Here is a 16,354-nt window from a genome sequence, read left to right on the forward strand (position 1 = left end):
AGAAATTAAATACAGTTAACCATTACACTGAGACTCTCCTTGTTTCAGTATCACTGGCAGCTATGATGCCCAAAAATGCAGCGCGCAAGGTTTTGGAAGACAACCACTATAACCAGAAACTTCCATTGCCCAATATCTAAATTTAAAGGGATTACACAGTGGTCAATGCCATTTCGTTGTCTGCAGCCAATAACCTTGAGACATCATGTGAAAGATGGGGGTGACTGACCATCACACAATCAACTCGTGAAGCTGAAAAAATAAAATAAAACCCGGCTGGCAGGCACTGGGAGGCTTATTTTACCGAGCGGCCAGCAATGGAAACAATTAAAGATGCAGGAACAAACAAAACCTGACTGGACCAGGTCAGCTATGGGCTGTTCATCCCCACAACTTCACCTAAACTACCTGAACGGTCATGCTTTCAAAGACAGCTGATGGCCCATGAGAGATGCATAGAGCAATCAATTTTTGACCTTGTAGCCAGTATTTCAACAGTCTTGTCATCTCCAACTGGAGCTCTGCATTGATTTGCTACATAAACCGTGCTGAAAAATTAAACTGTCAATCAAAAAGAAAAAAAATTGTGCAATGTGCAAAACATAAAAAGGGCCATGACAGCTGAATTCATATGATGATATGCGACATAGATTATTTGTGGAGGCATTTTAAAATGGTCATTTACTGAAAAACAGATATATTCTGCATCTTTCAGCCCCTGAGGTGGCTCCATGTGGCAGCTGAATTTCTGAAATGTGACTGGACAGTTCAGTGTGATGCCTGTGTGTCTGTAGACGGGAGAAAAGGCCAGTGTGGCCCATCTGCTGTGTGTGATTGCGTCGTGTGACAGAAAAACATGCTGAGGGAGAGATGGAGAGAGACAGAAAGAATACTGGCACAGGTTTAATCTAAGTTGAAGTTTTAGGTCAGACATGGCTTTATCAATTAAATTTTAAGAGCAACTACATGAACGCACATCTAACACATAAACGATTCCATTCATGGTTGTGTTTTGGAATATGTTGGACAACAATTCATAACACAATGCAAATTGGGCATTTTCAGCGATGCTTGTACTTGTAAACAGTTCTTGGATTTGGTGTTGGAGAATTTTGAAATTGCAGCCTGCCAAGTGACAAACTCATAAATTAAAGCAGTTAATCTACCCCTACAGTAACACCAGCATCTTAAAAGTAAAATCAAATCTTTTTTCAAAGTAGTTAGCTATGCTACAATTTACCAAGTAGCTGACTACATTGAAAGCTTTTTCAAAATGCTGTCAAGTTCTGCAACAGTTTGCACTTTGTTTCTCCCCTACATTGTTTTATTTTTACCTGAATTTCCATGCCCTGTTCCAGTAACCGTTTGGCTTGGTTCTCAACCTCCAGACGAGCTCGACTGATGAACAGCAGGTCATTTTCTATGACGTCAATACCTGACAGATCAACACCTTGGGACAGATAGTCTGCAAGAGATAGAACAAAACATTTTTTGTTGGTTTTTAAGCTGTTGTTGTTGATAAAAACTTCCATATATATATATAGGGCTATTTTGCTCACCGGCCACTGTGGCTAATGGTTTTCCAAATTTACTAGCCACTCAGCATTTTCGCTGGCCACAATTTTGTTGTTGGGAAATTACGTTTTATATGACGTTTAATACTGCATACAAAAATTTATTTAAATCGATTTCCAGGTAATTTTCAAATTCTTACATTTTATTAATAATTTCACTTAATATAATAAGACAATATAGGGCTGTTACCAATCATATGAAATCAGTATCTACAAAACTGATCTTTCCACTGCAGAAGAAACAGAAGTGACTGGAGCGGCATTCAGATGCATTTACACAGAGTTTAATGTAGCTGAAATATAGCACGAATGCATTAACACTGTAAAATTATAACAGCATAAATAATGTTGTGAGCTTGGTGTTTTAATATATATATATATATATATATATATATATGTATATATATTTTTTTAATATATTTTAATATACAAATATGAAATGTTGGAAAAAATGCAACAATAAGCTACTATGAAAGTAAACCGCCAGTAGGTGGCAGCAAGTGATCTTAAATAATGAGTCATTGAAGCATGCCTTCAAACGATTCGTTCAGACGGCTGATTCAAGAATGAAGCAAGTGCCTGTCTTTATGAATGGACCACTGAATCATTGACTCAAATGATTCAAAATTCAAAAACGTGAATCATTCAGTAACGAAACACCGCTGTGTGTTGCTCAGACATGTGCAACTGTTCTGCTGTGATCTTTGTTTGTAACTATTTTCATTAACCAAATGGAGCAAAAATGGTCAACGTTGACAATATATCAAATTCAAATATTGAACTAAAATGTAATTAACTACTCGTTTTAACGCTTTAAAATGTCAAATTTGCAATCGTGGTTTTCAGGGAAAATTTCACTCTCTTGGTCGTGTCATGTTGCTTAACTAGGCTGTATGTTATAAATATAAAAACTAAGTTACATACGTGTTATATGGAGGCCGAGCGTGTTTGCACACCCCTAGGAACCCGTTTGAGCCGTTAGCATGCAAACCGTCTTCTTCGCAATTGTCTGCACTAAGCAGGGGGTCTGGAAGCCACTCGACCCATCTTCGCAGCAGGCTGTGGAAATTATGCTTGATTTAGGTTTTCAGTGTGAAACGCATCAAAAACTGTTGAAAGAGATGAGATGGGCTTCAGAAAGCACTCGAACAATGCTCATGTTGGCAGCTTCCTACTTAGGGCTGATTAAACTTATCGAAAAGAGCAAAGCATTTATTTAGACAGCACAGCAGCATGCCCTGGAATTAATACATTGGCAAGTAGGGCAGCAGCTCCTAGGATGGTGTGGGATACAGGTGGAGGAGGATGAACGTCCCAGTTACACCTGAAAATATTCCACACGGGAGACCAGATGTTATTCACAAAGGTGTGCTCATTCAGGTAGTCATGGATTTAACAACACCTGTCCTCTCAGGTGTTATGCATGAGTGAAGTAAGCACCTTCGCAGACCACTGTGACATAAACAGTAGCTGTTATCATCTCAGAAGGTTTGTGCAGAAAATTTTTAGTGTCAAAATGGTGAACCAGAATTAGTATAAAATGGGAATAGTTCCTTAAAGAGTTTACCATCCACATTGGACCCCATGGAATGGACAAACACATAGTGCTACAAAGAGAAAAGTCAGACAAGTCAATTTTAGTCAATTTTCAGACAAGTCAATTTTAATAATGTAGTTGTTTATATCTCTAATAAATAAATAATTTTTTACACAAGAATAATATGCATGAGAAAATCCACTTTGTGAAATTTAACGATTCTTGCAAGTAAAACACTGTTGTACACATCTCTAATAAATACATGTTTTTATGCAAGAAGCATAAAGCACAAGAAAATACACACTGTGAACTTTAAAGAGTAGAAGATTCTTGCAAGTAAATGAGAGGGAAAGAAACAGCGTCTCTAAACACAGGGTGCCATACTGAACAGGCCTCTGAACAGACAGCCCATGAGTCAGAGATGCTGACTGATACGGATACAGTGGCACCAAGCAGAACAATGTCACTACATAGATCTACTCATTAGCGCCTTCTGAGGGCACACACACCAGCTGACGACTCCGTGACTCGATTTGCCGACTGCTAACTAAGAGATCATAAAGAACCCAGTGCTGTCTCATTAGAAGAGGTCAGATATCTTGCTGAGGAAATGACTCCATACTGTAGCACCCAGATGCTAAGAAGTAAAACTAAGTTACATTTATATGTTTCTTCTATGTGCAGTTACATTCATTTGTTTCGATTTCTCCACGAGATTCTCTCACTGAGACAGGCTGCGTGAGCTTCAAGTGGCGCGACCTTGTTGTTACTGTTGATTATCCATTATCAATCGCTGTTTACACCGAATGTAATAAAATCAGAATCATACTCGCCGAAATTTCGGTGCTTCCTTAATTAGATGTTTTAATCAGATTAGTTGTCCGGTCGGGCAAGTAAAATTCTCTTCTTTCACTTGCCCCTTCAAAAAAATCTACTTGTCCCAGACAAGCATTAATGTCGAGCTCTGTTACTGTATATAAGTCAGATATCTTGCTGAGGAAATGACTCCATACTGTAGCACCCAGATGCTAAGAAGCGACCTTGAGTTTGTGGTTCAAAATCTGGAGGGATCGAGAGCTGTAGGAAACAGGTGGCTTCTACACAGGAAAGCAGGGGGGTGTCTTTGGCTCTTGTTCGTACAGGTAGGCCCAAAGCCAGAATAAAATCAATTTAAAAAATCAAGATCCCTGCCAAAAATCCCTGTGTTGCAGCGCAATTTCATTTCACCTCATTTTCACCCTTCTAGAGTGCAACAATGATAACATTGCCCTAGAAGAAAACCACAATACTGAAGGGGGACTCTCAATTAGCATTCTATCATTTGCACTTTGATGACAAGTGCTGAAACTGTTGCATGTTGTTCTAAGAGGACAAACGGTCGCAGGGATTTAACGTGACACGATGATTCTGTAACTCAGGCTATGTTTGGAATACCATGCTACTTGGGCTGCACAATTAAAGTAATCAAAATTGCAGTGGGACCTTTTGCGATTATTAAACTGCAAAAGGCTGAGATTTAATTAAATATAGCATGCACATAATGCATTCTTCATGTAAGGGACAGCACTCTGCTCTGTCTGTAATCTGCTACTCATACTTGCATGCTACTTGCATGTTTTTACACAATATTGGGTTCAAAATGCAAAAAGAACCCTATTTATTTCTAAGATAACAGTAACTGGACTCCACTTGTTAAATTAAAGGGGTACGCCACCCCAAAATGACAATTATGCCATTATTACTCACCCCTGTGCCTTTCCAGTTGTACAGTAGAGATCAAAACTAGAGAACAATCTATAAATACTTGATTTTTTCTGAAATATTGTTAATCTTCATCGCTCATAATTTGAAGGAATATTAGCTGTGGGTATACCACTGTTGTACTAACATGTTTAACAAAATAACCATGGCATTTCAACAAAAACTTTTATTTTCTGGAAAAAACACAGTGATCAAAATTAGAGAACAGTAACCAATGTAGCACGAAGGAAGATTACAACTAAAATTATGGAGGTAAAAAATTTGTAGGAATTGTAGAGGCCCCTGCTTTGAGTGACTTCGGCACATCTGAGGCTGTTTCTTCACTAGTTTCTCAGACTGCGCTGGTGTGATCATGGCCGCAGGAACTAGGGGTGCTGTGGGTGCTGCTTTATCTGTTTTGCAGTGTGACGGGGGCATTGTCTTGCATGAAAATTGCAGGTTGATTGGGAGATGCTTTCAGGGAATGTACTGCATGTTGCTGAAGGAGGTTCTGATAAACATTTGCATTCACTCTGACATGTAGCTGTTTATTAGGCGGCCCAACTCTTGCAGCACAAAACATCCCCCAAAGCATGACACTTCCTCCTCCACCTTTTAATCACTTCTTTAGGCACTCAGGTTTCAGTCTTTCCCCAGTTTGACGCTGAACATAATGTTTCCCATCGGACCCAAATAAATTAAACTTGCTCTCATTACTAAAGTGAACTTTGGGCCAGTACTCCTGTCTCCACACAACATGCTCATTAGCAGAGGTGAGTCAAGCCTTTTGATTATTTTTGTTGATGAGAGGCTTGATCACTGCAGAGTGCGTTTTGAGTCTGACTTTTCTTAAAAATGCAGATACAGATCAATACCCTGTTCATAGTTGAACTAGCGAGCAATTCCAGCTGCAGTGCTGAACCGATTCCCCATTGAGAGTCTCTGCATTATCCTGTCTTCTTGTGCATTTGTCTTATGTGGACGACCAGCCTTTTTGGGGGACTTGCATGAATTAGTGTCATTGTAAAGTTGCAATATTCTGCCAGTTAAATAGGGTTTGTCATATAACTCAGGAAATCAGGAAACACCAATAACTTGTAGGTATCTTTAATTGTTCTCATTTGATCATGGTGGGGTCTTGACTCTGTAGTTTCGGTGTTGCAGAATAAAAGACGCTCGTATGACCATGTGTTGACTCTTCGCATATCCTTCCTTTTTGTAGAGGCACTAGAGGACTGTAGGCTCAGCATCAATCACAGTTATTACCTGCATTTATCTGGAATGAAGCACAACAGCCACTCCACATAGAGAATGTGCGGTGTGCAATATAGTGTAAAACGATTCTAACTGTGACCTTGGAAATGCAATTTTTTTCCCTATTATGGTGTAAAAACAAAGGGACTGATAAGAAACATTAGCGAAAATTCTATATATTGTCTGTCTGAAGAGGTGATTTCCTGCAAAGAGGGGCACTCAATTTGTTTGAGATTAAAACGAAAGTGAAAAAATGTAATTGCTGCTGGTGTAGATAGTCATCTCTAAAATTACAAGGAAGAGAAAGAAAATCCCAAATAAAAGCGCAATACTAGGATCAAAAGCATTTAAATTCAAGAACTCAACACCAAGCATAGCAATGAGTCACAAGACATGCCCAAAACCAAAAAATTGCACTTTGTTTTCAGTGTAAAATAAATAAATAAAGCAGAAAACATTTGCAGTGCCAAAACATCTGGATAATCTAACTGAAAGAACATCAAATGTTAACTGACGGTTTCTGTTTCAAAGAAAATTATAGCACTTAGGACCTCATCACATATCATACCCCAGCAGCAGTGGAGGAAAACTGTTTTCATTAATCTGTGACCTGCACAGTGTCTCATGACAGACGATGGTCATGAGAACAACCTACATACATTTCTGAAATCATGCTAATATCATGTGAGAACGTCATGCCAAGTCACTTAGACTGAAAGCAACCTTGGATCATTTCTCTGTCAAATGACTTATTCTCTCACCAGACCCAATGTCTCCTTTCACCTGGACGCTTCATTGTTACTATACGTGACCGGTGAGGGAAACACAAACAATTCAGCTGGTCAGAACTGGCAAGACAGTGAATATCGCTCCAGCAACTTCTTGGCAGGATCACTACTTGCACACTGAAATCACATCCAAAGGTCAGGCATTGTTCTCGCACATCAATTTGACCAACTGGAAGAATAAGCTGGGCTCTTTCAGACAGGTGTTCAAGCTACCATCTCCATACCTCAATAACATACCAAGTTCACTTGTCACCAAGTTAAGGTGGTAAACCACTGCTGCTACTGTTCATGGTGTAATAAAATCGATGATGTACTGTAAATGTGATTCGGAAGAGACCAGAGGAGAAGATTCTGGTAAAATGTACTTATACTTTATGAGACTACATACTGTATTGTTAGATGTCCTGTTTTATTTTATTTTATAATATTATGGATATACCACTATATTACCATACCATTTACAATTTCCCATAACAATATTACATTACAAAAGTGAAATATAAATGTAACAGAATATTTATGAAGAATATCTATTATTTACTAGGCAAGTCATTTTGTGGGGCATTGTCTGAAGAATGAAAAAGCACTTGTGAAAGATCTTAAAATTGCACAAAAAGTATTGAGATGCACGCTTTCAGTAAGGAATGTGTGGTTTGCTTTTCAGTTTCAATTTCCATTTTAATTATACTGCGTACACATGTCTATGTGTAGTGCTTAATGCATGAAACAGGCAGTCCTACATGTTAAACACCTTCCCTCTCAGCATTAACCAACAACTAAAGATCAACAATGTTTGTTTCATTAGCATGAGACTCCAGTAGTAACAGATACAAGTGTTTCTGTCCTTGAATCAGAACAGATTAGGCATGAGGAAAGTGATGGAGCTTTCTGAAGGTCACCCCTCTCGTAAGGGATGGCGTTTTCCCATGCCTCCCCTCCCCCGGTACAACAAAACACATAACAACACAGCCCTCTAGACTCTGGCAGGAAGTGGATGAACTCGGAATGCTTTGTTGAAATTGGACAAAATCCCTATGGGATGGCTAAGCAAAGCTGAACCAACATACGCAGAAAGCAGAAGTTCACAGTCAGGGTGTCCCCGCTAATCTGCCACCGTGAAAACACAATGTGGGGGATCTAGACTCACATTAACACTAACCTTGCGTCACAGAATGACGTGTTGGCCCTGCAGAGGCTAAGGGGACTTGACACTGTTTATACAACTAAAGCCTCTGAAATCTGCTAAATACAGGACAATCCCATTTCCCACAGACCAGACCCTTCCACTGCATTTGAGGCTGTCTGAAAATTATCGTCTAGCCATCACTATTATTGTTCATTATAACTCTGATAATAAGCACTGAAAAACGCAACCTAACACCTCAGAATATGAGACTGCACTATCTTTAGTATAACCATCTGTATCAATTCCATTGGTTGAAAGAGTGCTTGAAAATCTGTTTAATGCTGTAAAAGCATCCAAAAGCTCCTTGCATCTGCTTGCATCATATTCCAGGCCATTGAATATCAAACACAAATAAGTTTAACAAGATAAACTGCTCCAAAGTCAGTTCAGTCATGTGCATCTATTTGCAGTGCAGCGGTAAACTGTAGTTCCACTTAGACCCGGTTCAACAGATGTGCAGTTCTTACACTGAGCCGTGATGGAACAGCCATAGGTCTTTGGGGACTGTGGATTGCCAAAGGCGACTTTGACCACTGGGTCTGTCATCTGTATTTGGTCTGTCCCAAGTCCACATGCAAGACAGCCCTTGGAGACACTGGGAACGTGACCATGAACAGCTCCAGAGTCTCTGAGGGAGTAGTGAGCCAACAAAATACAACACTATAGGCCAAGCAGAATTTCCTGTTTGGCTTTGGTTTTAGGTGGCTGTTTTCTTTAAACTTCTGCTCAGATGTGCTTGTTAAAGTTAACAGCATGTACCAATAAAAAAGGAACAGTATCTCTAAAATGTAATAGCAGATAAGGGAGAACTGCCTTGGGACAGCGAATCACATTCGGATAAAGCGCTCCAACTTGTCCTACCTGACACATGGCTTTGGATGAGAGTAGTGCCAAAAAGGATACAGAGGGACAGAGTTTGTAGAAGAGCCAGAAAATGAAGTATGACCCACCACTCACACCGGCTCTAAAATCTGATTGGATGCCCTACATTCAAAGCTGCTGTGTGCCCATGAATCAAATGAAAATTCTGTCATCATTTACTCATTCACTAATGTCATTACAATTCTATATGACTCTATATACTTCTGTGGAACACAGAAGAACATATTTTGAAAAAAACACTTTTTTGTGCAACAGAATCAAATGCTGTTTAGGACCCCACTGAATTAAACTTTTTTTTTTTTTTTACTCAAAATATCTTTGTGTTCTGCAGAAAAAGAAAAAAATTCAACAGGTTTGGAAAGAAAAGGGTGTGTAACTGTTGACAAAATTTTCATTTTTAGGTGAACTATGAACTAAACAAAACATTAATTAACAAATGGCTTATGCTTTAACTTTTAAATGTATATGAAATAAGAAGATTGAAATATAATAAAACAACACTAAACAGTGGTGGTAGGACCCCAAACATATGGAAGGGATTCAGCCAGATGAGAAGTGGCAAACTGCAAGGCAGCATCCCAGAGGGCCGTGCCAGAGACCCAATGGGCACACTTGCTTCCATGAGGTTGCTCCAGGGAGCAGAGTCGTGGATTTTCCACGACTCTTCATCCCTCACGCCTCTCCCAGCGAGCTGGCACCTGGCGTCTTACCTTCCGCTTCTGGAACCTGTGGTTGCTAAGCACAAGTTAATTCACCCAGGGCTTCTGGAGTTCTGCTTCCACTCAATGAGCATCAGTCACAGCAGCATTATCAAGCTAGAATCACACAAACACACTCAATAGGGCAGTTTATACAACGGGAGAGAGATAACGACATAAAGAGAGTGGTCATTATTGACAGACACTAGAAATGTCGAATAAGACAACAGCTTTTGTAATCCAAGGGAATTGAGCTTTGGCCCACTAGTTCAAGGAATTGTCTAAAAATATATAAAAAATGAACACGTTCTCTCTCTCTCGCTCAGGCATCTACCGAGAAATGTCTTGAATAAAAAGTTTAAATATTAATGCTCACCTTGAAATATTTACAAATATGTTCAGCTTGGTAATTTGAAGCCTTTTTGCGATATTTGTGTCATCTACAACAATAGAGTTTTGAATTTGGTGAGAAAAGTGATGTTCCATAATTAGCCCATTCCTCCTCTCCGCATCAGTGTGCACCAACACGCCCACACAAGTGCGGCAAAAAAGGCAGAACCTAAATCACGCTTCATGCGAGGTTTGTAATGTTTGCATTGTGAAGACTCAGATGGAGCCCTTGTCTTGCAAGTAAACTCACCCACATCCTTGCTCAAGGCTATTACATGGATTTTTATTTACTCGCTCCTAAACTGTCGTTGCATGGACAATTTAAGAATTGAAATAAAAAGTTAGCAAGAAAGCAGAGCAGAGAAGTAGTGTATTTTATGACAATGTCAACAAAGAGTAAAATTCACCTGTTGGTAAAAGCCCTATTTGATCAACAGGGGAAGAAAGGGTTACAACTATTACAGGAGACCAATCGGGAACCAGAGGAGTGTTATAAACCACAGCAGAGACAGGGAGGAAGGGGGAGGGAAAGCGAGAGTGATGAGGGAGGTGGGAGGGAAGAGAGAGAGAGAGAGAGCAAAAAGAGGAGGAGGAGAGAAATGAGTAGGTAGGGAATTTTGAAAGCGCTGAGCGTAGGGATGGTGAGAGAGAGAAAGACTGAGAGGGAAGGAACAAGGGAGAAGGAGAGGAGCAGATCTCTAAGCGAGATGCATGGCACAACATCCTACAACATCTGACTTCCCTGCCCCTCTTGTCAGGCAAGGGAGCGTTCACAGAAAGGCAGATAGAGGAAGACCGCCAGACTCATCCCGTCAGATAAGCATGTCCTTTATTACTCGTCCTGGCATGGCTCTACTCAAACTGGGAAATATATGGGCTACCAGGTCACTCACTCTTATGGCAGCAACGAGAGGTAAAAAGCTTCAAGCTTCGGTTCTCTCACAACTGGAGCATCTGCTAAAGGGAATGCATTCTATTCTATACAAGGCATAACTTTAGAAATCTGTACAAAGCTGACAACTTTTACTTTTTAAAATGTGCAGGGTTGCTACCAAGAATGAATAAATTTACGTGACAGTATGCTTTAAATTCAGAGCAGTTAGATTCTATGCTTTGGACAGGAATATGAATTGATTTAACAACTGTTTTGAAGAAAAACTGTGCACTGTCTTGCTTTGATGCTTGCACTGTGAAATAAATAGATGCATGCTGTATTTTGATGTGAATCCTCCAGTGGCAAACACAGTAATTGACACATTTAACTCAATTCATGTATGTGGAAAGAGCAAAACTGAGTAATCGAAACCCATCCAACCCATTATCCTCTTAAGGGAAGATGATGTGAGCGCTCTTGTCGCTATTACTGTCTCTGGCTAGTGCTGAAAGCTGCCTTCCAGCTCAGAAAAATAGAGAAAGAGTGAGAGAGATGCTTGGAGATGTATGAGTATTCTGCTTCACATATATGGAATATTGCCCATGTACGTATGGTGTGGGAGTACTGCAAACCTGCTCTGCAAACAACCACTCACAGTTGCTGTGGGAGTCCATTATTCCAAAGGAACATGAGTTTAATGAGTTGGGCTTAAGGCTTCTCAACTAACAAATTACACCAGAGACACCTTCAAAGACAAAAAGTTGGCTTTGACTGGGGTTAATTCTTAAAAAGGCAATTGGAAGGGTGCACAATCATTACAAGGTCTCAGAACAACCAGAAACCATTGATTGTGGACAAAGTTAGTGTAAAATGGCTTATGCGAATGCTAAGATGCCACCACTATCCTTTAGAGATTTTCAAGGTCATTTATGACTTGGGTAGAAAGACAAAAAATAATTCTAACTCTCACTTTTTTGCACCTACCAGCAGCCAGAGTGTGAAACTACTGAGGATGGAGCCCCTGTTCCTTTGTCCCACATGAACATTGTGAAAAAGAGAGGGTAAATATATGCCACACAGTGCACCGGCCTGACTACCTCCTTCCCTCTGGAAACCTGTGACCTTGTTGTGATTACTGCGTACTGCTGTCTACCGGCCTGGTCTCCTGGAGCTATATTGTGGCACAGCAGGTGGGAGTGTGATTTACTCAAGTGGAATACAAGGGACCATGGACTCTGTAGGAGTCGGTGCAACTTTTGTTATATAGTGAGGAGGGAATGCCAGTCCTTACCTGTCACACTGAGGGAGATGAATTTCTTCTTGTGGTTCGGAAAGTCTTGGAATAAACAATGAAAAGAGAGGACTTCTGCAAGGATGGGACACAGTGCTGTCCCTGATCGTTTCTGTAAAATCTGCTCGGCCAACACAAAGGACAAAAGGCTAAAAACAAGCCTGACTACAACACAGCTTTCATGTCAGGACCACGTGGATATTACAATGCACAAACCCTTCCTACGCTCTGAAAAGGAAGAGCAGAGTGTTTCCATCTCCCACATCCTCCCACAGAAATCTGAGGATGCAAGGGAAAAAGGTATGAGCTGTTTAGACGGTGTTTAATCAACCCTACAGAGAGGTGTCTGAGGAAACCGGGGTGTCTTCACTTGTCCAGTCTGTGCCATGCTGGGGCTGAGGACAGCCTTAGCTGATGCATTTGTTAAATATTAGTTTATTTAAAAAAACAAAAAAAGCACACAACGGAGCAAGTACATAACAGAATGGCATTGAAGGAGCAAAGGACACTGCTGAGATAAAGAGGTGCTGGAGTATGGTTGGCGTCTATGACAACCTGCCAACACATCAACGCTTTGGTTGCATTTGCTACACGAGCTCCTAAAGAGGACAGTGAACACAAGGAGGGGTGAGTTTCGTTAGTGTATGCACATCTTTTATCTGCATGTGCAAAGCAGATAAATGTTTAATCCTTTTTACACTCTTAACTGTGGTCCTTTCCATTCACATTCTTGTTAGTTGCCAGCTAGAATTTGGCTAAATTAATTTCAAGTTATATTTCAGAAGCTAAACAGTTCTGGCATTATCATACACTCAGTAGCATGTCATGGAAATGCTTTTTAGAAATACATGTAGCGTTTAATCAACCATCTTCTGTTTTTGCATATGTAGGAGAATGCATACCCCTCCTGTGCTGGGATTCCAGATCATCATGAGCAACATCAGTGTCCTCGATAACGTTGAACCTCTTGACTTCGAAATGAACTTGGACACTCCTTACCCTGTCAGCTTCCAGGTGTCTCTAACAGGTTTCCTCATGTTGGAGATCGTGCTGGGTCTCAGTAGCAACCTGACTGTGCTGGCTCTCTATTGTATGAAGTCAAACCTGGTGAGCTCTGTCAGCAACATCGTAACCATGAACCTTCATGTGCTGGACGTCCTGGTGTGTGTGGGCTGCATCCCACTTACGATTGTGGTGGTGCTATTGCCACTGGAAGGCAACAGTGCACTCATTTGCTGCTTCCACGAGGCTTGTGTGTCTTTTGCTAGCGTGGCTACTGCTGCCAATGTCCTGGCCATCACACTAGACCGCTATGACATCTCCGTTCGGCCTGCAAATCGAGTTCTGACAATGGGACGGGCAGTGGCCTTATTAGGGTCCATTTGGGCTTTATCATTCCTTAGCTTTCTGGTACCCTTCATAGAAGAGGGTTTCTTTAGCCAGGCAGGTAACGAAAGGAATCAGACAGAAGGGGAGGAACCATCAAACCAATATTACACTGAATTGGGCCTCTACTATCACCTGTTGGCACAGATCCCGATCTTCTTCTTCACTGCTGTGGTCATGTTGGTTACTTACTACAAGATTCTGCAGGCGCTCAACATCCGCATTGGCACACGTTTCCATTCTGTGCCCAAGAAGAAACCGAGAAAGAAAAAGACCATCTCCATGACTTCCACTCAGCCAGAGTCCACCGATGCCTCACAGAGCAGTGCAGGCAGGAATCCGCCACTGGCCATGCGTACCTCTGTGTCCGTGATCATAGCCCTCCGCAGGGCAGTCAAACGGCACAGGGAACGCCGTGAACGACAAAAGAGGGTTTTCCGCATGTCGCTTCTAATCATCTCCACCTTCCTGCTTTGCTGGACACCCATCACCGTGCTCAATACGGTTATCCTGAGTGCAGGGCCGAGCAACCTCACTGTGCGTCTCAGACTGGGCTTCCTGGTCATGGCTTATGGAACCACCATTTTTCACCCGCTGCTCTATGCCTTCACTCGGCAGAAATTTCAGAAGGTTCTAAAGAGTAAAATGAAGAAGCGTGTTGTGTCAGTTGTAGAGGCTGACCCTATGCCCAATAATGTGGTCATCCACAACTCATGGATTGACCCAAAAAGGAACAAAAAGGTGACTTTTGAGGAGACTGAGGTCAGGCAAAAATGCCTCTCATCAGAGGATGTAGAATGAGCTATTGGGCCAATTTTAGGCAAAAATCCGCATCAGGTACAGAATCATTAAAAAGGGAAACCACTAATCCAAAGCAGTAATGAATTTAAGTGTATTAAATGTACAGTATCTCAAGAGGAATAATTTATTCTTATTTATTGTAATGGTGACTATTGTAGATGTCATAGATGCTAAAGTGTAAATACTGCATGTGTTTTATTGAAGTGGTCCTAGAGATTGTACATACATACCCAAGTAAAGTATAAACCACAAATGTAAAGACGTAGAAACTGATGCTGATGATCAACCCTGCACAACTGTGATAACACTGGGTCGTATTTCTCGAGTAGTTTTTTCACTCTGTAGAGAAAGTGGTTATATGTCTTTGTTCTCTTTTGGCTTCAGCCACCTCAATTTTTACTATTGCAAAATATAAGATAAACACTGTTAAGAATTCACACTATGAGTTTCATTAAGTGGATATTAGCTGCCCTCCACCCTGCAATCAAAGGAACAAGATGGCTATATTACTCAGGTCAACATGTCACAGGGTGCACTTGCAAAGCAAGGTCTGCTTCCTTTCAAAATCACTTGCATGGCCAGTTGGCATAAAAATCATATCTTTTTATAGGGATGAGGGAGGTGGCTCACAGCATATCGTCCAATAAAGCTGCTGGAGTATGAAGTGGATGGGGAGTGTCAATGAAAAGGTGTTGATTCCAAATACTTGACCTTATGAGACCTATTGAGCTGATGGTGTTTGATTATGGGTTAGACTGGATTAGAGGGTGATAACTGTATCTTTTGGCAGCCTACAAAAATAATCACCTTTGCATTGCAGCAATAAAAGGTCACACACTGTTCAGTATGAGAGGCAAAGTCATGCCATTAAACAGTGAAAATTAAGTAAAATACAAAGTCATGAGGGGCAGGTTAATTCCTGACTGAGTTGACAGTTGTTCAGTTTCAGGAATAGATGCAAATGGTGTTGGATGTTGGATGTGGTGTTGATCAAACCATTAACAGTGCTGAGACTAATAAAATTTGTGATGTTACACAACCAGATAATGTTCTCAAGGGGGAATCTAAGGTTAGTAAATAGAGGTGTGAATATCTCAAGGGTGTTACATATGACACTGTAGAGCCCCTAAATGCTAATTGAATATACTTTATCAAATTACACAGCTGTTTCAAGCACTAAAAGATTTTCACACACTAAATCTTTCAGTTCATGCTGGTGCAAAATGCAAAACAATTATATGCACAGGTACTGGCAGTTACCCAAATCGCATCTCAGTTGGGTAGGCTTTAAACTTGATTGAAAACCCATCTGACAGTTTGTTTGTGATTACTGCAGTGTTAGGAACTAAACATTACTAATTTTCAGCTTATATCATCAAGTGACTGTTGTACAATCATACGTTCTTGAGTTTATCTATAGATAAAGGGTCAGAGCCAGGGCTGATCCATATTTAGAGCTCACACACTGTGCCGAACAAGAGAAAGTGGGAGCTGAAGTGCATGATTGATGCACGTCTTTTATGGAGTACAGGTCTCTCAAAACAGTGAGTTACTGTAACAAAAGCTGCACAATGTGACAAATCTGTCCATCTGTCAATGCTGTACCCGAGTCCCAGCTATCCTGGGGCTCTATGCTTTAATATCAAGGGCAAAATGATTACTTTTAGCTTAGATGTACTCCCAGACAACTCCTAAAACTCACATGGCAAATTCTAAGAACCCTTTAGGCCATCCTCATATGCAACAGATCATACAGAGGCCTGTGGAGCTGTTACCCTGTGATGACTTGACCGAAGGTTTGGTGTTGGCCATGAATGGAGGCTTTATTGTTTTGCTGTAAACAAGCTGTATAGACATTTCTGAGAGGCAAGTGGGGAAAAATATCATATTTGCAAGCGAGCAACGGGCCTTCTGCCAGTAAAAAGGGCTGCCAAAACTTGGACGGCTCTGCTT

The 16,354-nt window shown here is 40.8% G+C and overlaps 2 protein-coding genes across 3 annotated transcripts in view; one reads left to right on the forward strand and one right to left on the reverse strand.

Annotated features, from left to right (window-relative positions):
- Nucleotides 1–16,354, reverse strand: part of cog5 (component of oligomeric golgi complex 5) — a 78,230-nt gene that overhangs the window by 51,036 nt on the left and 10,840 nt on the right. The window contains exon 7 of the mRNA XM_016512162.1: nt 1,335–1,465. Coding sequence (XP_016367648.1) covers nt 1,335–1,465 — 131 coding nt within the window. The remainder of the gene's footprint in view (nt 1–1,334; nt 1,466–16,354) is intronic.
- On the forward strand, nt 10,663–14,660 carry LOC107708019 (probable G-protein coupled receptor 22). 2 transcript variants are annotated; one of them, XM_016512167.1, is made up of 3 exons: nt 10,663–10,962; nt 11,911–12,841; nt 13,105–14,660. In XM_016512167.1, exons 2-3 carry the CDS (start codon nt 12,762–12,764, stop codon nt 14,399–14,401), a joined length of 1,377 nt encoding a protein of 458 aa, XP_016367653.1. In that variant the 5' UTR covers nt 10,663–10,962; nt 11,911–12,761; the 3' UTR covers nt 14,402–14,660. The 2 variants fall into 2 exon arrangements, with proteins under 2 accessions (XP_016367653.1, XP_016367654.1); XM_016512168.1 differs by having other exon boundaries at nt 11,914–12,841.

This window comes from Sinocyclocheilus rhinocerous, unplaced genomic scaffold (assembly GCF_001515625.1).
Source record: "Sinocyclocheilus rhinocerous isolate Xijiao unplaced genomic scaffold, SAMN03320098_v1.1 scaffold475, whole genome shotgun sequence".
NCBI lineage: Eukaryota > Metazoa > Chordata > Actinopteri > Cypriniformes > Cyprinidae > Sinocyclocheilus > Sinocyclocheilus rhinocerous.

Coding starts and splice junctions, on each gene's coding strand:
- LOC107708019 (XM_016512167.1), top strand. CDS start 12,762: ATGACAACCTGCCAACACATCAACGCTTTGGTTGCATTTGCTACACGA. Junction 12,842..13,104: donor GACAGTGAACACAAGGAGGG/GTGAGTTTCGTT, acceptor TTGCATATGTAG/GAGAATGCATACCCCTCCTG.